Here is a 25,980-nt window from a genome sequence, read left to right as displayed (position 1 = left end):
AGCTCCATAGGAACAAGGAATTCCACAGGAATTCCCGGAGCCCCCTATGGGATGTCCCAGCAGCGGTGAAATCGGAAATTCCAGCCCTGGCAGCGAATCCAAAGGGTTGGAAAAACTTTTAAATAAAGTCAGGTTGTCACCTCCAGGGCTTCCCTGTGCCAGCGAAAATTCCTGTCCTAGGAAGGTCTTTCCCTAAAAAAATATCCCATGGGGATTCCAGGTATTATCTGGATCTCATCCACATCAATCCTCTCGCTTCCCACTTAAAAAAAAACAACAATAACAACAAAAATCCCTCACCGAGGTCATAATTAAAATATTAACATTCCCTTCATGCTTTTCCTTATTCTCTTCCCTGTTGATGATATTGAAAAAATAAAAAAAAAAAAAAAAGGAATTCTCTTGTATACAGGCGCTGTGAACGCAAGGTGGCAGGATTAAAAAGCACATTTTAGTTTACATCCCATAAATGCAGCGATACTAAACTTGTTTTTGGAGCATGAATAAAGTGTTAGAAATAACCAGGATTGTATTCCCAGGGAAATTACAATAAAATTACAAGAAAAGCTCAGAAATGAAATTAAATTAAACAATTGAGAATTAGAAGCAGTAAAGCAAAAATGGGGCCGATTTGGGTTTGCAAAACCATCCCTGGCGAGTTCAGATGATGAGGGATGCAAATGCTCCAAACAAAATGCAATTCACAGGAAAAATCCTTCGTGGGCATTAAATTTCAGCAGATCTGAAGAAAACCACTCCGAAATAAAACTTATTTACTCCTTTAAATAAACACAGTGTTTGTAAATGCATTGTCAGGAGCTGGAATAAGAAACAAAAATAACTGACTGCAAGCTGGGTGTGGTTAGAACAGAGGTAGCTTTAATGCTGCTTCAGTTAAAAACAAATGGAGAAGGGTTGAAATTCCTTCTGAATTTTAATTTTAATTTAAGCCATTTTAATTTAATTTTAAGCAATAAAAAGCAGAAAGGTTTTAAAGCCATGTAAACAACACCCAACACCTCGGTGGTGTCTTGGTGAGAACTTCCTCCTGCTGCTGCTTCATCAGTTTTCTTCTCATTATAAAGTCATTCCTTTAATTTTTTTGATTAAGTGAAAAGATTCCAACAACTGTTTGGATGAGGAAATGCTGAATCCATCTGATTTCTGATGGATCTGATAATAAAATTAAAGTGTGGACCCAACTTTGATCCTGTGCTGCTTCCCCATCTTCACCTGGGTGATCGCCAGCCCATCCACAAGATGAATTTTTGTGTCTTAAAAATAAACTTACACTGGAGGCCCTTAAGAGCTCGAGAAAATCAGAATAATGTGTGGAGAAGAGGGAAATAAAAGCAACAGGCTAAAAAATAAATATGTGGAAATCAAGGGGAAATAAGAAGAGCCTGTTAAGTTTAAAAATGATCAGAACAATCACACAAAAATTTGTTCAAGTGATGCAAGAAATGAGGAGAAGTCGAGATAGAAAAATAATTTTGAAGTCTTTGGCAGCAATTATTCAGATTTTTACAGTACTACTGTCCATATAAACATATTTTATAATTTATTCCCTAATCGATTTTATTAACAAAACAGAAAAGCCAAAGAAGAAAATTCAGAGGAGACAAAAAAAAAAAAAACCAAAAAAAAACCCTCCTGTGCTCACATAATCCCAAATTTTCCAGACAAAAAGTTGTTTTTTGCTGGGGCTGAGGAATTCCTGCTGCTGGGAGGGTCCAAGGTGCTGTAGAGGATCTGGAACCCCCCGGCCGTGACCGAAGCGTCCGACAGGAATTTCAGAGTCATCACATTCCCTGGGGTTCAAAAAAAAAAAATCCACAGCTTGGGAAATATCATTTGTTTCAGAGGGATATTTTGGATTTTGGAAATTTTTTTTTTCGGATTTTAAAATGTTATTTTGGGGGGTTAAGATTATTTTTTTTCAGATTTTTTTTTTTCAGGTTTTTATTTTTCAGATTTTTTTTTTTCAGATTTTTTTTTCAGTTTTTTTCAGAATTTTTTTCAGATCTTTTTTTTCAGATTTTTTTCGATTTTTTTTTCCAGATTTTTATTTTTCAGACTTTTTTTTAATTTTAAGGGGTTTTTTTCCCCGATGTATTTTGGGTTTTAAAGTTTTTTTAAAAGATGTATTTTTGGTTTTAAGGTTTTTTTTCCGATGTATTTTTTGGGGTTTTCAAGTTTTTTTTTTCAGATGTAATTTGGGTTTTAAAGTTTTTTTTCAGATGTAATTTGGGTTTTAAAGATTTTTTTTCCGATGTATTTTGGGTTTCAAAGTTTTTTTTTCAGATGCATTTTGGGTTTTAGAATTTTTTTAAGATGTATTTTGGGTTTTAAAGTTTTTTTAAAGATGCATTTTGGGGTTTAAAGTTTTTTTTAAAGATGTATTTTGGGTTTTACAGGTTTTCCCAATGTATTTTGGGTTTTAAAGTTTTTTCTCAGATGCATTTTGGGTTTTAATTTTTTTTTTTAGATGTATTTTTTTGATTTTTAAGTTTTTGCAGATATTTTTGGGGATATAAGATTTTTTTTCAGATATATTTTTGGGGTTTTTAACTTTTTTCAAATATATTTCATGGGCTTTTAAGTTGTTTTTTCTTAGATATATTTTTTCGGATTTAATTTTTTTTCCAATATTTCTGGGGAAATTAAGTTTTTTCAGATATATTTTTGGGGTTTAAAGGAATTTTTAAGATATATTTTTTTGGCTTTTTAACTTTTTTCAGATACATTTTTTGGGTTTTAATTTTTTTCCAAATATGATTCTTTGAGCTTTAACTTTTTTCAAACATATTTTTTGGGTTTTAAACGTTTTTTTAGATTTTTTTTATTTTTTATTTTTTATTTCTAACTTTTTTCAGATAAATTTTTGGGGGTTTAAGGGGTTTTTTTAATATATTTTTTGTGGGAGTTAACTTTTTTTAGGTATATTTTGGGGTTTCAATTTTTTTTCAGAGGTATTTTGGGTTTTTAAGTTTTTTAAAGATAATTTTTGGAATTTTAACTTTTTTCAGATATATTTGGGGGCAGGTTTCAATTTTTTTTTCACTGTGTATTTTGGGTTTAAAGTATTTTTTCTGATATATTTTTTGAGTTTTAACTTTTTTCAGATATATTTCTTTGGGGTTTTAAAGTTTTTTTTCAGATACATTTTTTAGAGATTTGAATTTTTTTATTTCAGAGAACGTTTCCCTCTAATTAGGCTGATTTACATTTATTGAGAAGTCATTAATTGGGTTTTTTTTTATCTCCCCCAAAGAGTGCAAATAAATTACCTGTGCTAATGATGTCATCTGGCAACTCATCTCCACAAAACCTGGAAAAAAATGAAATTGTGATGATGAAAAAAAATGGGAATTATGGTACAGCCCTGCCCCATGGAGGTCTAGGGAATAAATTGGTTTTAGTGTTTGGAATTCTGTGTTAAAGATTTTTTTTCATTATATAATATATATTATATAATATATAATATATAATATATAATATATAATATATAATATATAATATATAATATAATGTATATGATATATGATATATAATATACAATTATTAACAATATACATTACATGTACATTATAATAATTATATATAATTGCTATATGATAATCATAAAATGACTATAATTAAATTATATTTATAAATTTGTTAAACATATGATTTATACTATATTACATAATGTAGTGTATAGATTATAGACTATGAAAAGTAGACTAGAATATAGAAAATAATTTTGTTATATATTTCGTAATATAAGTTATATAATATATTATATATATTGTATATTATATAGTGTATATACGGTGTATTATATATTATATATTTATATTGTATATTTATATTGTATATGGTATATTGTATATTGTGTATTATATATTGTATATTGTGTATTGTATATGTTATATTGTATGTTATGTATTACACATTATGCATTATATGTTATGTTATATGTTTTATATGAGATATACATTGCTATTATATTTATATATTTATCTGTTTATATATTGATATATTTATATATGATATATGTTTATATATATATTTATAGAAATATTTATATAAATATATATAAATACATAAAATATTATTATCCACACAATATAATTTATTTTAAATAAAACACATATAATTCCCATTTCACACTTCATTTTCTACTCATCACCTTTCCATTCCCTTTATCCCACAACCTTTCTCATTTATCACTTACAAACCTGCCCTGGGCAGGGAGCACCAATCCCACCCCAATGTCCATCCCAATCCCTTTACCTGAGCAGGGAGCACCAATCCCACCCCAATGTTCATCCCAATCCCTTTACCTGCCCTGAGCAGGGAGCACCAATCCCACCCCAATGTTCATCCCAATCCCTTTACCTGAGCAGGGAGCACCAATCCCACCCCAATGTCCATCCCAATCCCTTTACCTGAGCAGGGAGCACCAATCCCACCCCAATGTTCATCCCAATCCCTTTACCTGAGCAGGGAGCACCAATCAATCCCCAATGTTCATCCCAATCCCTTTACCTGAGCAGGGAGCACCAATCCCACCCCAATGTCCATCCCAATCCCTTTACCTGAGCAGGGAGCACCAATCCCACCCCAATGTTCATCCTAATCCCTTTACCTGCCCTGAGCAGGGAGCACCAATCCCACCCCAATGTTCATCCCAATCCCTTTACCTGTGCAGGGAGCACCAATCCCACCCCAATGTTCATCCCAATCCCTTTACCTGAGCAGGGAGCACCAATCCCACCCCAATGTTCATCCCAATCCCTTTACCTGTGCAGGGAGCACCAATCCCACCCCAATGTTCATCCCAATCCCTTTACCTGAGCAGGGAGCACCAATCCCACCCCAATGTCCATCCCAATCCCTTTACCTGAGCAGGGAGCACCAATCCCACCCCAATGTCCATCCCAATCCCTTTACCTGCCCACCAGGCCGGTGACATCGTCGTAGCTGTCGTAGACCTCCAGGGCATCAGCCAGGCAGGCCGTGTCCTCCTCCACCTCAAACTCCAGGAATTGCAGCCGGATCCTCTGCCCGTATTTGGCCCGGATGTGCCAGTAGCAGATCTGCTCGTTCTCGTACTGCCCTGGGTACCCCGGGGACCTGAACACGTGCCTGGGCTCTGTGAACACCCCGCCACACTCCTTGCCTGAGCAGAGAGAAAACCACCATGAGGGCAGGTTTTCACTGAATTGACTCTTCACACCTGGAGATCTGCAGGGAATCCCACAGCAGCATCCACAGTTGGATGCTCCACAAACATCACAAGACAAAGCTGCTCCTGTGAGGAGATTCCCTGAGCCACGTTGTGCAGTTTGGACAATCTAGACCATGAACACAAATCTCAGTGCTGGACACTCATGGCTGTGCAGTTTTGGACAATCCAGACCATGAACACAAATCTCTTCAGTGCTGGACACTCATGGCTGTGCAGTTTTGGACAATCCAGACCATGAACACAAATCTCAGTGCTGGACACTCATGGCTGTGCAGTTTTGGACAATCCAGACCATAAACACAAATCCCTTCAGTGGCTGTGCAGTTTTGGGCAGTTCAGACCATGAACACAAATTTTTTCAGTACTGGACACTCGTGGCTGTGCAGTTTTGGCAACTCTGGTTTCCTTTTTCCTTTTGTGCTCTGGCCAAACTGGTCAGCAACTCCCCATGGCCCAGAGGAGAAGCTGACAAAGGACATGATCCCATGCAGAAATTCCAAGGGCAGGAATCTCTCTGCAGCTCTTTGTGTGCAGAACATCTGGGGAGAGCCCCCACCCCACAGAACTATTTGATGAACATAAACAAAGCCCAGCCTTGGGAGCACAAACAAAATGAGCACAGCTGTGCAGATGTCACAGCCTAGGCTGAGTCTGGCTCTGCCAGGCAGGGCTGGGAGCAGCTCAGAGCCAAGCTCAGCTTTGCTTTCCTTCCTGGGACCACGTTTGCCATGTCCCCTGCTAAGGGAAGGGACACCAAGGACACTCACACCAAGGTGTGAGTATTGCTGTCACCTGCAGTGCAGTGTGGAAGGGTTGGAGTGTATAAAATAGAAGTCTGAGTCCCTCAGAGAGAGGAAAGAATGCAAGAATTTGTTTAAAGCCTTGTAAAAAAAAGAGAATTAAAGTCTTTAGAGAAATTAAAATATATTAACAAAATTTTAGAATATATTAAAGAACTTTTGAAAATATTAAATAAATTAAAGAACTAAAGCCTGTAGAGAAATTAAAATATATTAAGCCACACAAACATGAAGTAGAAGTGTAAGTTTAGTTTTAAGGAATATACTTTAAATGCCCTAAGAAAAGTTTAAAGTTTAGTAACAGCTCCAGACATAATGGAAATATGGCAGAACATTGCTTGCATTTCTAGATAAAACAGACAGAACCATTTATGTGAATAGACAGAACTATGTGTAAATTATGTGTGAGGACTGACACTGCTTTAGTACTTTAGAACTGAAGTCTGATAGGTGTAGGGAGAATGTTTTAGAGTCATATTTTTAGCTGATTGGATGATTTAGGAATAAAATCTGTATTGGGGTGAGAAAGGAAGAAGAAGAAAAGGAGGAAGAAGAAAAAGGAGAAAGATGTGGGAGCTGCTGTTGCTGCTGCTGCTTCTGCTCAGGACTCTGTGCCAGAAAGCTTTTAGTTTTTACTTTTCAGTTTTTAGTTTATAGAACTGACTTTAATACTCTGAACTCTTTGCCTTGGAGACAGATGTATTCATGCAATAAACAACTTTACAAATGCTCTTGTCTCTTTGAAGACCCAGAAAATCTCGACAGGGACGTGTCTCTGCTGAGGTTCTTGTCAGTGGTGTTGGAACTCTGATCTGCTCTGGAAATCCACTTTCCCTCCTCTAATTACACACAAAGCACTGCTGGGAGCTGGTGGGAGTTTCATGGAATCACAGTATTATGGATGGTTTGGATGGAAAGGATTAAAACTCATCCCTTGCCATGGGCAGGGACATTTCCAATATCCCAGGCTGCTCCAAGCCCCATCCAGCCTGGCCTTGGACACTCCCAGGGATCCAGAACAGCCACTGGGAACCTGTGCCAGCCCCTCCCCACCCTCACAGGGGACAATTCCTCCCTAGGACAAGCTCCTAAGAATGCCAGTCCCAGACAGGGCATTGATGTTCAGAGCTGTTCCATCTCAGACACTAAAACAGAAAGGTTCACACCAAATTCAACCTGCTGCAGGCAGAATACCTTGGACTATACACTTGAGATTGATCAGATAAATTGTGGAATAGATGCAAAAGAGGACAAAAGAGGATAAAAGAGGATAAAAGAGGACAAAAGAGGATAAAAGAGGACAAAAGAGGACAGCCCCCATGGCTGCACTCACCGTTGGGGTTGTAGCAGTAGGCGTCCCACCTCTCGCTCCTGTTGAGGCGAATTCCATAATCAACAATTCCAGTCTTGCCAAAGCCACAGTTGGCTCCAGCTTTTACTATGGGATAACCAACCCTGCCCTTTGCCATCCAGCCAGCAGCACACACGTGGAAACCTGCAGCAGAGGGAGAAGGAGAAGTGGATCTGATCAATCTTGAGCTTCTCTTACTCAGCAAAACCTTGCTTAAGCTGATGGCTCAATGACCTGGGTGTGACTGGCCTGGTAGAACTGAGCTGCACGGGAGAACAGGAGGTTGAGAGGATAATTTTAAATACAGAGGATGAAACTGAATTGTGTTCTCCACAATGTGATTCATCAGAAACCCCAAATCAAATGCAGATGGCCTGCACAGCTCCCTGGGCAGTCAGTTTTAAGTGCTCCACCAGCACTTGTAATCAAATTATCCACTGGATGAGTTTTCCAAGGGTGCTCTCTGTTTTCCTTTTCAAGCCACACAAATTTACTCAATCCCATCTCAAGAGTTCTCAGCATTAAGTTCTAAAAATACACAAAATACTACAGACAAATACTACAGACAGCTAAAATCCCCAAGTATTTGCTTAAAACACTTTCAATTTCAATTTAAATATCTGAAATGCCTCAAGGATTTCTTGCCAAACAAAAAGATCCCGTTAATGCATTTTGTGGCTGAGAACTAAACACCAAGAGCCAAAGAATGCAATGTTGGTCCCCCTCTGGTAGAGACCCATCCAGTGTTTTCATGGAGAGGAACTGGAACATATTTGTGGCATCTTAGGGCTCTGAGCTGCTCAGAAGAAGCAAAAATACCCTTTTCACATGTGCTGGTGCTGGGAGCCAGTTTCTGACTCAACAGCAGAGTGAAAAAATGTCTGGAGTGGGGGATATTTTATTGTTTTCCCAGTGAATTTATTGGGAATTAGCTGGAAATACAGGAGATCCCTCACTTTTCACTCCAAGTGTGACAGCAGCGTGTCCATGAGTGTGACAGCACTCAGTCCCTTCCAGAGAAAATATCTTGATGGAAACAAAAGTGGTTGGAGCAAATCCAGAGGAGGTCAGGGAGATGCTCCAAGGCTGGAGCCCCTCTGGAGCCAGGCTGGGAGAGCTGGGAATGTTCCCCTGGAGAAGGGAAGGATCCAGGCAGAGCTTCCAGAACATTCCAGGGCCTGAAGGGGCTCCAGGAGAGCTGGACTGAGGACAAGAGATAGAGGGACAGGACACAGGGAATGGCTCCCACTTGTGGAGGGCAGGGATGGATATTGGGATATTGGGAACTGGGAATTCCTGGCTGGGAGGGCAGGTTTGTGTGCCCAGCCCTGGCACTCATCACACTCAGTCACCGAGCAGCACAAAAATCCAGAGTTTACAAATCTCTGAGCCCAGAACTCACAACACCTCTGACAACACACCCTCTGAAGGAGCCCCAGAGTGCCCTGAATTTTTCCAGACCTATTTTCCTGGCTGCCTCCAGCTGCTGGTACGTGGCCAGGTGTCCTCCCTCGTACTCGCACACCGCCTTGGCCTCGGCGTAGGTGAGCCGGTACTTGCCGGAGCGCGACTCGCGGTGATACACGCCGGCTGCTCGCTCTGTGGGGACAAACAACGGGGACAAACAGGGACAAACGGGGACAAAGGGGGTCAGGGAACAGCTCCCACCTGATGCAGCAGCTCCCACAACCCGGCAGGATCTGTTGATTCTCTGACAGGTGAAGGGGAAACGTTCAGTGGTGGCACGAAGGGAGCGCCAGGAAAGATCATCCATCCTGAACTGATGGGGTGTGTGACACCCAAAGAGATGTGTGACACCCAAAGGATGTGTGTGACACCCAAAGGGATGTGTGACATCCAAAGGATGTGTGTGTGACACCCAAAGGGATGTGTGACACCCAAAGGATGTGTGTGACACCCAGAGGGATGTGTGTGACACCCAAAGAGATGTGTGACACCCAAAGGATGTGTGTGACATCCAAAGGGATGTGTGACACCCTAAGAAATGTGTGTGTGACACCCAAAGGGATGTGTGACACCCAAAGGATGTGTGTGACACCCAGAGGGATGTGTGACACCCTAAGAAATGTGTGTGTGACACCCAAAGGGATGTGTGACACCCAAAGGATGTGTGTGACACCCAAAGGGATGTGTGTGACACCCAAAGAGATGTGTGACACCCAGATGTTGCATTTAGGCTATAGGATAGAAGCAAAAGAGAATTTTGTTTAAAGAAACACTGCACTTATATAGGGTAGTTTGTGCCATACAGAATAGAAAAGGCTCATTGGTCCAAGAAGGCAACACCTCTTTTTAAACATGCTTTCTGCAAAACATCACATCTCCAGCAGGTGTTTAATCATTGTTATAATTTCTTGTCCTTGAGCAGCCTGAGAAAAAGCTGATTTCTTGGTTCCTAACAACACCCAAAGGATGTGGGAGACACCCAAGGAGATGTGTGTGACACCTAAAGGGATGTGTGTGACATCCAAAGGGATGTGTGACACCCAAATGTTTCATTTGGGCTGTAGGAGAGCAGTGAAAAGGATAATGTAACATAGTTCTTCGTGTAATGGAGAAGCAAAAGAGACTTTTATTTAAACCACTGCACTTATATAGGGTAGTTTGTGCCATACAGAATAGAAAAGGCTCATTGGTCCAAGAAGGCAATACCTCTTTGAAAACATGCTTTCTGCAAAACATCAGGTCTCTCATGTTTCCAGCAGGTGTTTAATCATTGTTATAATTTCTTGTCCTTGAGCAGCCTGAGAAAAGGCTGATTTCTTGGCTCCCAGCAGTTTCCTAATGACACCCAAATGATCTGTGTGACACCCAAAGGGATGTGTGACACCTAAAGGGTGGATCTGTGTGATGCATTAGGATTTTAGCTTTATATATTTAATCTGTTTGCAATCCTGTAATTTTTAGTGTATAACTCTAAACCCCATTCACAGTGTCATTTGTTGCTTTCCCATTTTGATCAGACACAAAAATTCCTTTCCAGGCTGGGAATCAAGGACAACTCACTGCCTCAGGCCCCAAGAAATGGAAACAAAAGTGAGTTGGGGGGAGCAAACTTGGGGTGAATGACTTCATTACCCGGAGCTGTAATTGGGAGATTAACCCCAATATGCAAATGGACCAAAATTATAAAAGTATGAAAATCCATGACCCATTTTCCATTTTGGGTGTAGCCCCTGGGGGTCTTTGCTTGAAATGTCCCTGAAGGCCCTTCAATAAATAGAACTGTTTTTTATTCCTTAATTTTCTCTGAACTGTTTGTAGGTGGCATGTGTGCACCCCAAAGGATGTGTATGACACCCAAAGCATGTGTATGACACACAAAGTAGGATTTGGTGTGGGAGAAGTTTAGAACAGAGCTTGAAGAGTTTGTGAACAACAAAAAAAAACCCAACCAAGGCTGGGAGGGCTCCCCAGGGCTGATTCCCAGGGCTGTAGCCATCCCCAGCTCTGTGTGTCCTGCCTGACTCCTCCTGGATCCCCATCACAGCATCCTGCTGGCTCCAACTCCAAGAGCCTGTGCAAGATGAATCAGAGCTTTGTTTTGAATCTCCAGAGAAGTGAAATCACAGCTACTTGGATAGAGGAGAGGCAGAAATTAAAGGAGGGGGGGAAATGTCAAATAAAAATATCTGAGCGTGTGTCACAAAGGGCAGGACCAGAACAATTGCTGGCTGACATTTCTGCTGCACAGAAAATTCTATTTCTTCTTTTTTTTTTTGACTTTGCTGTGGCAAGTCTGAGATAAAACAGCTTTCCAAGGAAACCTAGAAACTGCCAGTGCTGCTGAGAGTTTTCTACTCTTTGCATGTTGCACTTGTCTGGTGCCATATGTGTGGAAATCTGTCCCTGCAGCAATCTGCAGATCTAATCTGAAGGGGCTTTTTGTTGAAGTCTCATTTATATTTAGCATAATCTGAGAGGAATGACTGTTTGCAGCTCTGCCCAGCCAACGTGACTGAGAAAGGATGGAAAGCAGGGAGCACTTTTTACAGTAGTTATTTGTAGCATAAAAATAGGGAATGTATTTTCTAGGGACACTCTTGGAGTCAGTGCTTTTGGCTGGGTTAGGGGAGGTTTTTTTAAAAAGCCACTGGATTGTGGTTAGGAATGGTGAGAGCCCTTAGTAGACACAGGATGATGTTTGCCAGGGTGGTTTCTGGACCTGTAGTCACTGGCCTTGTGCCCAGAGAAATTAATTATAATGCTGACAACAGTCTCAGGAGAGGGAGAGCCTCTTTCTGCAACATCCCTGGGAATATCTCTGGAATATCCTGGGAAAAACCTTTTTGGAGGAGGCAGTTCCATGAGCCAGAACAACCCCCAGCTGGGGGGATCATGGCATGGTCTAGTGCAAAAACTCCTTTTTAAATTAAGAATTCATTCATAGGAAGTATTACTTTCCAATCACTCAATAGCCTAAGTTTGTGAGAAATCAGGAGAAACCTCAGTGTGTGTGCAGGGTTGGGGATGTTGGGCTGGGAATTCAGGGCTGGTGAATCCTGAATCCCTCAGGAAGCAGCACAGTGCTGGAGCTCAGGGGACAGCCTGGAATCCACATTATTGATCCTGCAGAGCCCAGGCAAGGGAGCTGGGAGGTGATTGGAAACCAATTCCTTGAGCTCTCAGAGCTGCCACTAAAAACTCACCATTTTTAGCTGGTGCTTTTTTCACCTGGCAATATCATTTTCAGATTTTTACTGTAAAGCTATCCCCTCACTTATTGCTGGAATATCACTATGGACAGGCAGCAGATTTTCCAGAATATTGCTGGGAAGATCAGCTTTTCACAGAGCCTGAAACCAACAGCAACAGCATCCTGTGAGGAGCAACAGCTTTCATCTCCTCCATTCCTCTGCTCCATGGAAAAACAGCCTTTGGCAAAAACAGACCACACACACATCCTGCCCCCAGCCCTGGAGCTGCTGCTGGCTCTGGCTGTCCCATTTGAAGAAAAATCCTAATTAACTGATGCATCTTGCACTGGCCGATTTTCCCCCCTCCCTTTTAATTCCAGGTGGGGCTGTGCAGGGGGATAAACTCATCAAACACAGATCTGGGCCAGAGCAGGGTGAACTCTTCATTCACATTAAATTTATTCTAAATTTCTGTCTCTGGATACACTTCCACACACATACTCACAGGGAAATGCAGCCCAGTTGCAATTTATGGAGTTGAGCTCACATGCCTGTAGAAAAACCTGCAGGAAATGTTGATTTTTCTGGCACTTGCCACAGTGCCATGGGTTCCAGGGCTCACAGGCCACGTTTGCTCCAACTCCCACTTCCTAAAATGCCTCCCTGGAGCCCAGGGACAGCAGGACCCTGCAGGGACACTGACCCACAGCTGCAGGAGGGGGTGAAACTGAGCCAAAGTTCTGCTGCACAAACACGAGCAGTGTGAAATTTGGCTCAATAAAGTACCTGCAATATGCATGAAAGCAGTGCTGAGTGCTAAATCAAGAGGAAATATTTCACTTTTAAGCAGAGGGTGGCCACGTAGAGCTGCTGGCAGGGGCCAGAGAGCTCAGAGAACTTCACCAGAGGGGGGTTGGTGCAGCCCCTCAAACCCCATGGCACTGAGAACTGGCACTGGAGTGAGCCCAGGAGCAAATCTGGGCAAAGCTTTGCCAATCCCCCCATCCTCAGCTGAGAATAAAAAAAAAAGGAGCAGCACTAAAATTCCATGGGCACCAGGAGCACATTGCCAAGGAGGTGACAGAGAGGAGAGGTTCTGTGACAAGGTAAAAGCCAGGAGCCAGGATAGGAAATTGCTGTCCAGAGTGACAGCAATTCCAGATTTTTATTTTTTTTTTATATGTGTATGTTAAGGGTTTGTGGAGGGAAAAGGCAAAATGGAAATTTTCCTGAAGTTTGGATTTGGTTCTTTATCAGAAGAAGAGAAAAGCAAAGCTCAGATGTCACAGTGCATCCCCAGGTTTTATTCCAGTGATGCTTCAGCACAGTGAGGCTGAGATTGGGGTGAATTCTTTTACTGTTCAAGTTATTTTATTTTAAATGCAGAGAAGCACAAAGTGGATGGCTGCAAATTTGCCAATTTTATCTTCATTTATACACAGAGTCACTGAATTCCATTGGTAATTGAATTAACTGCACTCTGAGGTTCATTTCAATAATGTTATTGCTGTACTCACACAAGATGGTGCATTTCTATTTTGGTTTGTTTATTTAGAGAAAGCCATCAGGTCTTTTTACCCCCTGGTTTATTTTTATTTACTCTCCTGGTAAATGCTTAGAGGTGTAGCCAAACAGAATTTTATGATGCATTCCAATTAGCACACAGCTGCTCCATTTTAAAGCATTTAAAATATTTTGCTTCCATTTGACTTCCATTCATGGAACTGCTCAAATGATCGCTGTTATCTCAAATTTTTGGGCAGCAGAAATGGAGCCTGGAGCTGCCAAGCTGCTCTTTTTTCTTTTTTGGAGCTCTCCCCACCTGAGCACTCTCAGGAATTGTGAGGCACAGCAGGCACAGCCCCAGGTTAGGGGAGGGGGGAAAGAAAAGTCATTAAAAACGTGCAGCCAAATGGAAAAGATAATTTCTGTGCCTTGTTTGTGCTGCTGGTGCTTTGCTGGCTCCCCTGAGAGGGGCTCAGGAGACACCTGAGCACAGCCAGCCCCAGGGATTCCTGAAAATCCTCAGGGAAATGCACCACATTCTACAAAGATTTGCAAATACTTGTCTGGAAAACAAATTGCCTTGATTTTGGCATCCTCTACAAGGCTCTGTCCTGAGTGAGCTCTCTGTTGTTTTGGATAATTATAACGAGCTATAAAAGAACCCTCAGAGCTCTTGAAACCCACTTGAGGTACAAACAACCATCCCCACAGCATTTTTGTGCTGCCCTTTTGAAATCTTCTCTGTGCTGCTAAAGGATGAGAACAAGCCAAACATCCCCATTTCTGCACTTTTCCAGAAAGCCAGGAAATATTCCCACTATTATTTCCACATCGTTTAGTTTCACATGCAGGACCCCAGGCATGGGAAGTATGTTCATGCAGAAAGTAATTCATTCCTTTGGCAAATGTTTCTTTTCAGGCTCGTTTTCCCCTCAAAACAAAGCCTCTGTTCTTTAATGAACTCAGTTTTCACTTTGCCTCCTGCTGCAGGAAAACACATTCAGATGAAATGCATAATTACCTTTTCAAATAAATAAATAGCTTTTCCTGCAGTTCAGTGAAACTCAAGAAATAGTGAGCTGTAAAAGGGGACAGTCACTCTGCAGGTAAAGTGATTTCAATAAATTTCAGTGCAGAATTTCAATGCACAGCTCAGCTTTGTGGTGCTGGGAGCTCATCCTTCCCCTGCTGGGCGAACAGAATTGGTGATAATGGAATGATTTCTTACCTAACCAGATGGAGTTGTGCAGCACTCCATCCTTGAAGCCCCAGGCTGCAGCCTGGTCCCAGAGCAGGGCAGAGAAGAGGAGCAGTGCAATCATCTCCAGGGCACAGAGGGGCTGGGAAGGTTCTCTCCACACTCCAGGCTGGCTCTGCAGCTGCCTCGATCCTCCTGCAACATCTGGGAGCCAGATCTTAAATAGAGAGCTCAGCTGTGAGGTCAGCAGGGCTGCTCCAATTGTGCTGCTGCACTTCTTGCCCAACTGCTGGGGTGGCTGCAGTGCTCCCTGTGACTCATGGCTGGCTCTGCTCCTTCCCAGCCTGGCCAAAAATCCATCCCATCCCATCCCTGTGTGCTGCAGAGCACAGGGACACTGCCCCAGCCAGGCTCTGCTCCTTCCTCAGCACTCACAATAAAACCAGCAGCCAGCCAATCTGCTCAGAGAGCTTCCAGTCACAACAGTTCCAGCATCCAAGAGATCCCTCACACTTCCCTCATCCTCATTTAAACATTCCTACAAAAGATCCCTCACACTCCTCTCATGCCCATTCAAACATTCTCTCCCTCAAAGATCCCTTACATTCCTCTCACCCCCATTTAAAAATTCCTACAAAAGATCCCTCACATTCCTCTCACCCCCATTTAAAAATTCCTACATAAGATCCCTCACACTCCTCTCACCCCCATTTAAAAATTCCTACAAAAGATCCCTCACACTCCTCTCACACCCATTTAAATATTCCTCTAAAAGATCCCTCACACTCCTCTCACACCCATTTAAATATTCCTCTAAAAGATCCTTCATACTCTCACTCATCCCCATTAAAACATTCTCTCTCTAAAAGATCTCTCACATTCCTCTCATCCCTATTTAAACGTTCCTACAAAAGGTCCCTCACACTCCTCTCATCCTCATTTAAACATTCCTACAAAAGATCCCCCACACTCCTCTCATCCCCATTTAAATATTCCTCTAAAAGATCCCTCACACTCCTCTCATCCTCATTTAAACATTCCTCTAAAAGATCCCTCACACTCCTCTCATCCTCATTTAAACATTCTCACCCTAAAAGATCCCCCACACTCTCACTCATCCCCATTTAAATTTTCCTCTAAACGATCCCACACACTCCTCTCACCCCATCCTCTCCTTTTATAGACAATCTGGGTTTATTTTCACCGTTGGATTCATTTTCACACTGGGTTTATTTTCACAGTGACCTGATCAACGGGGAGAATATTTTGCCCTGATTGTTTGCAATCATTTTTCCTACGTGGGATCTGTAATTGCAAATCACAAAGCTTCAAGTGTCCAAAGCAGCTGCTTTTTGTTCTCTCCGTGGGATCCAAGCTCCAAAGTTCCCCTCCAGAGCAGAGTTTCTGATTCACAGCTCTCTTGGAAAAACTTCCCTGCAATTCTGATAATGGGTTAAATTCTGAGTCAGGAGCTGTGGACAGGGATATGCTCATGAGCATGCAAATAAAATCAAGGAAAGGGAAGGGTGGAGGTGTCTGTGCTCACCCACAAATATTTCAGCACAAATTTTGTACCCCCAGGAAGGTTTTCACCCTCCAGCCCTTGGTGTTTTATCTGTATTGGTTTCCTGCCCTGCAGAATTCCAGGAATATTTAGGTTGGAAAAGCTTTCCCAGCCCATGGAGTCCCAGCTGTGACAATCCCCACCTTGTCCCCAGAGCTCTGAGTGCCACCTCCAGGAATTCCTTGGACACTTCTCTGGGCAGTTCCAATTCCTGACAATCCTTTCCATGGGGAAATTCCTGCTGATGTCCACCAGAAATAATTCTCATTGCATGAATTATTTTCCCAGCCTTGGACACTTCCCCGGGCAGTTCCAATTCCTGACCATCCTTTCCATGGGGAAATTCCTGCTGATGTCCAGCAGAAATAATTCTCATGACCTGAATTATTTTCCCAGCCTGAGGCTGTTCCCTCTTGTCCTGTCCCTCCTGTCATGGAGCTGCTGAGAGATTTGTTACAGTCAGGGGTGAAGTTGATTCCCTTGATGGATTAATTGGTGCTTTTTATCAATTATTTCCTAATTTCCTAACACCTCTAAAAGTGCACAAAATGGTTTTTGTGGGCATCTTTCTATAACTTCCATAACAGGTTTTATATTGATCCTGGAGGAATTTCCAACCTCAATGATTCCAGGAAAAAAAAAAACAAAACTCTGCAAGGTTCAGCACAGGTGTTTCAGTGATTTTGGATTATTTTCCAGTCTTGATGATCCTGGGATTCCAGCAAAACCCTACAGGATTCAGCACAGATTTTTTAGTGATCCTGGAGGATTTTCCAGTTCCAGTGATTCCAGGAAAATCCCTGCAGGTTCAGCACAGGTTTTTAAGTGATCCTGGATTATTTTCCAGCCTTGATGATCCCAAGGAAAAGCACTGCATGGTTCAGAACAGGATTTTTAGTGATCCTGGATTATTTTCCAGCCTTGATGATCCCAGGAAAATCCCTGGAGGTCCAGCAGAGATTTTTTCAGTGATCCTGGAGGATTTTCCAGCCCCTGGGAGCTGCAAAGGAAAGTTTCCACCTGCAAATCCCAGCAGCAGGAAGACATTCCACAGCTGGACACAGCATCCAGCTGAAATTCTTCAGCTTTCTTCCAAGTTCTCCACGTTGAAATATATCCCAGACAAATCTTATATAAACTGGAGGGGGAGAGGGGATTTTGTTAACTCTTTCCTTTTCTTTTTCCTTAACTCTTTCCTCATTAAGAAAAAAGTTTTTCAGCACTCAAAGTAAATTCTAAATTTGGGTGATTCCCAAGCTGGTGTGACACTCACAGTGATAAAAGAGAAAAATAAAAAAACAAACACACAGGAGCTTAATGAATGAACCACTGAGGATGAAAGAATTTTTTAAAAAATATGTGTAAGTGGGTCATGAATCTCTTTGCATTAATTTAAATATTAAGCACTTAAACTTTTCTTTCTTCTTCTATTTATATACACAGGGAGAATATTTATAGACAAAGTTTAGCTTTTGGGTTTTGCATTCATATCTGATTATTTCTGGTATAGAATATATTGCAATTATATCAATGATTCTGAAAAATGATGGATTTAAATGGAAGGAATGAAGTGAAAAGCATTTCATTGGAAATTTTATTTTTTTAAGACATTGTAATCTCATTCAGAAAAAATTACCTGGAGGGAAGTGCAGGAAAAGGAGTTCAGGGAAAGAGGGAGTGGGAGAATTAAGGTTTTTTTCTTATGAGAAAAAACAAAAGAAAACAAAACAAAACTAAACTAAAAATAGCTGCTGTGAATTGAATTTAGTTTTTGAATTTATATTGGGGGAAACCTGGGAATGGAGGAATAGAATTTTAACCTAAAGAGAGGAAAAAGCCTGAAAATAAAATCATCTCCATCCCATCCAATCCCAGAGTTAAATTTAGTCTGAAAATCCAAAGATAATTTCAAACAGAAATTGAGATAAGTTTTAGAACAGCCAAACAAGAAGAACACCTGATTTATTCTGGATATTTGAGGAGGAATTTGGTCTTGGTGTTCTTTAAAAAAAAAAAAAAAAAAAAAGCCACTTCCACCTATCTTATCTTTATCCCATTTTAAACCAGTTTGATTTTTTTAAACTTTTTTTTCCATAAATTGAGGTACAAGGTACAAATTGAAGGGTTCTCCCAGGACCTCCATGGAAAATTTCAGGACCCTCAGATCCCAACCAAATGGCAGAAATAATTATAATTCCATTAATTATTCCTGCTGGATAATAAATAAATAATAAATAAACCTTCCTTCCCCAGAACATCTTGTATTAACTCAATTTGTCCTGCTGCAACTCCAGCTTATTTTTTCTTTTTTTTTTTCTTTTATTTTTCAATTTTTTTTTCTTTTTCCTTTTTTTCTTTTCCTTTTTACTTTTTTTTTTTTTATTTTTTCTTTTTTTTCTTTAGCAATTTAATTTTTGAGTGCCCTTTTCACAGCAGGAAAATGACGTTGCAATTTTAATTCTCTCTTGTTTTAAGTCTCCTTAACAAAAAAAAAAACCAAAACAACCAGCCTGATCTTTCCACCCTTCCTGCAGCTCACATTTTCCAGACTCTGGGATCATTCTCATTCCTGTCCCTGCTCCTTTCCCAGGTGTCCTGAATCCTTCTGGAAGGACCATGCCAAGAAAAAAAAAAAACACAGAGCTCCAACCACAGGCTGAGTCACCTCTGCTCCAGACAATGCTTGGATGGTTTTAGGGGTGAAATTCCCTCTAAAAACAACAAATCAGGGTTTGTAAAACACCTTTTTCCAACTGGAGTTGCTCAGATCAGAAGATGCTCTAAGCAAGAAAACACATCCAGAGTGAAAGAAATTTGGATTTATCCACCTGCTTTTCCCCTTAAGCTTCAGTGAAAGCCAAAAGTGATGCAGAAATTGTTTTTTTTTGGGGGGCGGAGGGGAAATAATTGATGAAATATTTCTATTTATGGTTTAAACTAACAAGAAAAAATCACTATTTATGGATTTCTTGCTGTGTGGATATTTGTGGGTATATATTGTTGCTTAGACACCCAATTTCATAACTTTTCACACATTTGTTGTGCTTAAGGAAAGACAGGAGAATTTTTAATGACATTTCCCAACTTTCTCTGTCCCTCATAGGCTTCAGATGATGCAATTTGAGAAGAATTTGATAACGTGAGAACTTCTTGGCCAATGATGTTACAATTTATTGTCCCAGGCTTGAGTTAATCTTTCAGAGAGGATTTTCTCTTCCAACTAAATATATATTTTTTTAAACCTTCTCTCCTTTGTCTTGTAGTCCTTGAAACCCATTCCCATTTTTTTTTATCAGCAACATCAATGAGAGACAAGAATCGACCATTGTGTGTAGTTTAAAAAAAAAAAAAAAAGAAAACAAAAACCTTCGTGTGAAAAGTCCAACAAACCCCAAACATTTGGGATTATTAAGAGCAGATGTGAGCAGAGAAGAATGGATTCACTCATAAAAAACCTGAACATTTGCCAAGTGCAAATTTTTGAAGTCCTATAGTGATAGTTGCTGTTGAGAAAAGAATTGAACTCATCGACATTTAAAGTGTACATTTTGATATAAAATAGACATAAAATTAACAAGTATCTTTCTGTGTTTCCATTTTCAAACAAGAGGAATCCACAGTCAAAAAGCAGAAAAATGTTGTAAACAGAGAATTCAGCCTGGTCCTGAGGAATAGGTAATGGGGCAGGGGGATGCCAAGACAAACAGGCTCCAGGGATTGCCAAGAAACTCAGAAAAATTCAAAACAACTTGCAGCTCCAGCCAGGGCAAAGCCAACTGCAACAGTTTGGGGGGGTTATGAAAATGTTAATGTTCAAGTGCAAAATGAATGTATGGAAAAAGTCAGGTGTACAGAATGGTGGAAATGTGAGATTAAATTAATGAATCAAGCGAATAATCAGAGATTTTTTAAATTCTGTCTTTCACAATTATTTTATATATATATAATCTATCTATAAATGATGATATTATAGATATTTATTTGTTGCTGGAGAAACATCCTGTAGGAATGAATCAGGTTTTTAAAACATTTTTTTCACTTAAAAAGACTTTGACAAGAAGATGCCCTAAGCAGGAAAATGCATCCAAAATGAAAGCATCCAATGGGATTTGGCAGGCCTAATGTAATATATATTTATATAATATATTTTATGTTTATATATATATAAAAATAAAAATATTGCTGCCTGGCAGTAATGAAACAGCTCGGATTTACACTGCAGGAATTTTAAAAGCATTTTCTATTAATTATTTTCACAGTGGTGAAAGGAAGGTTGGTGAGAATTTTTGGGAAAAAGACTCTCTGGGGGAATAAATATTCCTGTATGCTCCCAAGCTTTAAAAATGGGGAATTCTAAGAAATCCTCCCATGTGGGAAATAGTAGAGATAATTATTTAATTGGAGAGATAATTATTTATGCTACAAAGGCATAAATAAACTGCAAGGAATAATTACTTCTCAGAAAGGAATAATTACAATTATTTACATCCCCTAAGCTGTGCATGAGCAGATTGAGAGTTTTCAGAAGCAAAATATTGCCATGAGTTTGAGAATGAGAAATTGAGAAAATTATATTTTTGGGGCTGATAATTGAGAAAATATAGTCAGGTCCATGAATACTTTGGAAAAATGGGGTTTTTAAGCCATAATCCAAATGTCTCCTGCTCTGTGTTCTTGATGTGTTGTTCCTGATGGATTAAAAATGGAATTTATTAGCTCCAGGATGGAATTGGGTAGCCCAGCACTCCATCATTCCTCCCTAAACTCTGCATTTGGAAAAGCTGGAGGGCACTGAACTCCTTGGGTGTGATCTTCCTGAATCCCAGTGAGATGGATTTGTGATAACACACTGGGATTAACTCACCAGTATTTTGTAAAATGTCCCTTTTTCATGTCTCATTTAAAAGAATATTCACAGTTTTGGACAAACTCCTCCCTGTGCCATGTGCTGCTCCTCCAGGAGATCAGCACCAGGTTCTCTCACTGCTCATTTTGTGTGATATTCCAAAGTTTGGAGTTGAATCCAGGGATTCTCCACAGGGAAAATCCAAATATCATCTCATACCCTGGGCACTGATATGGTGGGGGTGGGATCTGTCCTTGTACAAGATCAGCACACTTTGATGTATTTGCAGTTTTGGGTTAAATTCCTCCTGAATCCCAGTGAGATGGGTTTGTGATAACACACTGGGATTAACTCACCAGTATTTTCCAAAATGTCCCTTCATGTCTGCAGCTCTCATTTCCTACCCCTGCCCATGGATCTTCTCTCCTCCCTCCCACTGTCTGCTCCAGCTGCTGAGGAAATGAACTCTCTGTCTTTCCTAATGACTCAAGATTTAATCAGCTCTTTTTGGTACTGTTAATTTATTTCTTTTAGTGGGATGTGTGAGAGCTCTGTCACCCATTTCTTAATTTCTGTCAAGGGTTGGGCTGTGGATTTCCTTAATTCCATGCTGTGGGCTCAGGAGAAGCCAGCTGCAGTCTGTGCCATGGAATTTCACCATTGCACATCCAGGGTGGTGCCAGTGCCTGATCCTGGCATGGCCTCCTAATCCTGGAAATTCCTGCTTGCACAACTTGGCTGGAAATGGGTTTAGAAACTCTGGATTATCCCATTTTCTTCTGAAATAATGCTTGGGATTTCTCATCTAGGTGGTCCCAAGCACCATTCCCAAAGGAATGTCCTGTTGGAGGTCTGGGTTTCCAAAGGAGGCAATCCCAGCTTTCCAGCCTGATGGAAATAATGAGTAAATTATTTGTAACTCACACTTTCCTCTTCTAATCATCCTGTGGTTCAGCTATTTCTTTATTTCCTGTGCCTGTGAGCCACTGTCTCCTTCCCAGATTATCCTGGTGTGCGTGGGGTTTTTATGAAGTTGGAATCCTCCTTCCTTTACTTCTTTTTTAAAATCGATTTTCTCTCTAATCTGTCTGATTATAAAATAAAATGGAATGTCCCATCCTACAGTAACATCACTCCAATAAAGTCATTTTTACACAACTGGCCTCAACCTCCTCTTTACACATTTCTTAAAATCCCCCTTTGCTTTGCTCACACAATTGGCAGATTGTGACTGATGACATTTTCTTTTTATAATATTAATTTGTCTTTATTTTGTGCTTCTCTTAATCTGCCATCTTGAGAGCCATTAGAACACCTCACTCCTAAATACCAATTCCAAAGGCAAACCAATCCCCTCCAGTGAGATTAATTCCATTGTACAAATACACCCATGAACTCCAGTCCTTTTAAATCCACACTACATCCAAAGTGTCAAAAATGGATCAAAATAACCCAGCTAATTGCTCTTAAACATTCCCAGTCATTCTGAGGCTCCAGCAGCATGTGAATGGAAAACACAAATTCCCTGTTATTTACAATAGAATTGATTAATATTCCTCTGATATTTATCTTGCTCCAGAGTAAATATTATTAAACACCACTGCAGGCACTGTGGAAAAAAAAAAAAATATCAGTGGGGTAAGAAATGGAAAATTTTATTTCTTGCCACTTGAAGGTAAAAAGGCAGAATTCTTGCAGCTCTTATAAAATAAGTGAAAAATATTTCTTTTCTGTGTGAGGAGTTTTTAAAGAGTACCAAAGTGCCCTAGTGGGGTATGAATTTCTGCATTTAAACATGGACTTTGCAATTTTAGACAAACTTTGCACTGTCACAAACCCCAAAGTGACAAATTGGGATTTGCATCCAAAAGCAGGATGGAACTTTAGCCTGAATTCAGGATTTTTAAGGTCCCTTCCAACCCAAGCCTTTCTATGTTTCCATGACCTCAAAATATTCAAATTCAAAGTTTTCCTTGATATCACTGTTACAATGAACCTGCCCAATGGAAATTAGGCTCATTTTTGTTTCATTCTGTTTTATCCCAGCTTTCCTTTTTTTTTTATTTTTTTATGTTTGTGTTCCATGCTGGTGGAACATGTGTGGAGTTTGATACCAGTGGTTAGAAGAGCAGATCCAGGTCTCTTCCAGGAATCCCAGAAACTTCTCTCTGGTTCCTCAATAGTAGCAGCTGCATCCCATTAAATAAATCAATATCCTGAATTTAAAGCAGGGTGATGAAAGCAGAATGAATCATCTTTCCCCAAAAGCTGATGATATAAATTTACCAAAATTGACTGTGGAATATCCAAGGCTTTGGTGCAGGACTCTTCCTGCCAGCACACTCATCCTGGGAAAGGTAATTCCTGAGGAATTCAATATATTTTCTTTCTTTTCATAACTGCTTTTTACCAAATTTTAAAAAAGTTTTCTCCCCTGAAAAGTTAGTTTTGTGTTTATTTTTATTAAATAATACAAACACAAATTCATTCAGTGATTTTTAAGGCTGTGAATAACATCAGAGTAGGTATTTAATGCTGAATTAATATGAAACTTGTCAGATTTAAAGCAGAAAATTAAGGATTAGGAGCCACTTCTTTTAGAGCTGGACACAGCAAAGTAACTTCAGCCAGAATCAGTAAATCATCAAAAACAGAGTTTAAAGAAATCCTGTAAAAACTAAACAGTTTTTAGGAGTTGGTAACACTTGGAAATGAGCCAGGCTGAGAGTTGTTGGGTCTTTATCCTCAGAAGGTGCTTTATGTACAAGAGTGAAGGCAGAAATGAAAATATTAATGCATCCAAAACAATTCAGCTCTGGGTTATTTTGGGAAAAATTGAAAAATTAAAAGGGAAAGGAGAAAAGGAAAAGGAAAAAAGGAGAAGAAGGAAAAGAAGGAAAAGGGGAAAGAGAAAGGAGAAGAAGGAAAAGGGAAAAAGGAGAAGAAGGAAAAGGGGAAAGAGAAAGGAAAAAGCAAAAGGAAGAGAAGAAGAAAAAGAAGGAATAAGGGAAAGGAAAAGAAATATAAAAAGGAAAAGGAATATAAAAAGAAAAAGGAAAAAATGGAAAGGGAAAGGTGAAGGAAAAGGGAAAGGAAAAGAGAAAGGGAAAAAATGAAAGGTAAAGGAAGATAAAAAGGAAAAAAAGGAAAGGGAAAGGGGAGGGAAAAAAGGAGAAGGGAAAGAGAAAGGGAAAAAAGGAAAGATCAAGGAAAAAAAGCAAAAGGAAGATAAAAAGGAAAAGGAAAAAATGCGAAGGGAAAAGAAGAGATGGAAAAGGGAAAGGGGAGGGAAAAGAGGAGAAGGAAAAAGGAAAGGGCTGGGGACTGGGAGATGATTCTGGAATGTCAAGATATGGGAGTGAGATCCTGTCACAGCCAGTGCTCCCAGTTAGGGCTGGGGACTGGGACATGGGGACTGGGAGATGATGTTTGGAATGTCAGGATATGGGGGTGAGATCCCAGGGACTGTCAGGATTGGGGACTGGGACATGGGGACTGGGAGATGATGTTTGGAATGTCAGGATATGGGGATGAGATCCCAGGAACTGTCAGGACTGGGGACTGGGACATGGGGACTGGGAGATGATGTTTGGAATGTCAGGATATGGGGATGAGATCCCAGGGACTGTCAGGATTGGGGACTGGGACATGGGGACTGGGAGATGATGTTTGCAATGTCAGGATATGGGGGTGAGATCCCAGGGACTGTCAGGACTGGGGACTGGAATGAACTAAACCAGGGTGTTAATGAACCAAGCCCAGCACACTCAGCTCTCATTAACAGCTTCTCAGAAATGACCTTTCCTCACCACTCACAAGTTTTTCCAGGAATGTTTCAAGGCCAAAGCTCTAGAACATTGGGGTTACTCTCTTTCCTAGAAATATCTACATGGGCAATTCCCCATGTAGAAGTTTTAATTTGCACATACTCACTTTTTAATTCATCTCAGCTGCACCATGGCTTTCTATATAAGATTCTTCTCTTTGCTTGGCACTCAGTGTTTCTTTCAAGAAGAATGGATTGTATAAAATAATTCTGGGGAATCTGGGAAAAAAAGAAGGGAAATGTCACAATTACTTTCAAAAAATAATTTCTAGAGACTGAGGCACTTATTTAAATATTATAAAAAAAAGATTAAATTGGTAGTTTTCATTCAGAGCTATATTCTTTCAGAAATCCTGATTACAGAGTTTGGCAACAAACAGAAAAGGTGTTTGTTTTTTTTTTTTTTTTTAATAGCATCATGGAATTTCAGAGTGGTTTGGGTTGGATGGGACATCAAAGGCCATGGGCTGGGACACCTTCCACCATCCCAGGCTGCTCCCAGCCTGTCCAGCCTGGCCTGGGGCACTTCCAGGGATGCAGGGGCAGCCACAGCTGCTCTGGGCACCCTGTGCCAGCCCCTCCCCACCTTCCTAGCCAGGAATTCAATGCCAATTCTCCATCTGTCCCTGCCCCCTGGCAGTGGGAAGCCATTCCCTGTGTCCCACAGAACAATACTTTTGTCAGGCACATCTCCCCACCTGCTCTCCTGCTTTCCCTGCCCTCCCATTTACATTTTCTCAGCACAAAACGAGCTGCACTTGGAATTTATTCTGCCTCAAGAAGCCACTAATCCTCCCTTGCAACACCAGCAGTGCCATTTGCAATGAGTTTAATTCCATGATTTCATTAACATGCAGTGATTTTCCAAAGAACAGGAGTGGGATTCAGGCTTGCCAATGTGCCTCTCAGATAATTCCTTCTGCATTGTTTGCTTTCAGCACCGTGCTGGGATTAATTCCTAGCCCAGGGCATTGCCTCATAGTGCTGCTTCCCAG

The 25,980-nt window shown here is 40.5% G+C and overlaps 1 protein-coding gene across 1 annotated transcript; it reads right to left on the bottom strand.

The window, feature by feature from the left end:
- Window positions 1-1,656: 1,656 nt before the first annotated feature.
- Window positions 1,657-14,940, bottom strand: TNFAIP6 (TNF alpha induced protein 6). The gene is made up of 6 exons (XM_079310866.1): window positions 14,780-14,940; window positions 8,849-8,986; window positions 7,370-7,531; window positions 4,939-5,167; window positions 3,291-3,331; window positions 1,657-1,811 (listed from the first exon to the last, which is right to left on the bottom strand). The coding sequence occupies exons 1-6, from the start codon at window positions 14,871-14,873 to the stop codon at window positions 1,660-1,662; spliced, it is 816 nt and encodes a 271-aa protein (XP_079166992.1). The 5' UTR covers window positions 14,874-14,940; the 3' UTR covers window positions 1,657-1,659.
- Window positions 14,941-25,980: the final 11,040 nt, after the last annotated feature.

This window comes from Erithacus rubecula (assembly GCF_903797595.1).
Source record: "Erithacus rubecula genome assembly, chromosome: 8".
NCBI classification, from domain to species: domain Eukaryota; kingdom Metazoa; phylum Chordata; class Aves; order Passeriformes; family Muscicapidae; genus Erithacus; species Erithacus rubecula.
This window is presented reverse-complemented; position numbering and strand designations above follow the sequence as displayed.

Coding starts and splice junctions, on each gene's coding strand:
- TNFAIP6 (XM_079310866.1), bottom strand. CDS start 14,873: ATGATTGCACTGCTCCTCTTCTCTGCCCTGCTCTGGGACCAGGCTGCA. Junction 3,332..4,938: donor GTCACCGGCCTGGTGGGCAG/GTAAAGGGATTG, acceptor ATTTTTTTCCAG/GTTTTGTGGAGATGAGTTGC. Junction 1,812..3,290: donor AGATGACATCATTAGCACAG/GTAATTTATTTG, acceptor TTTGAACCCCAG/GGAATGTGATGACTCTGAAA.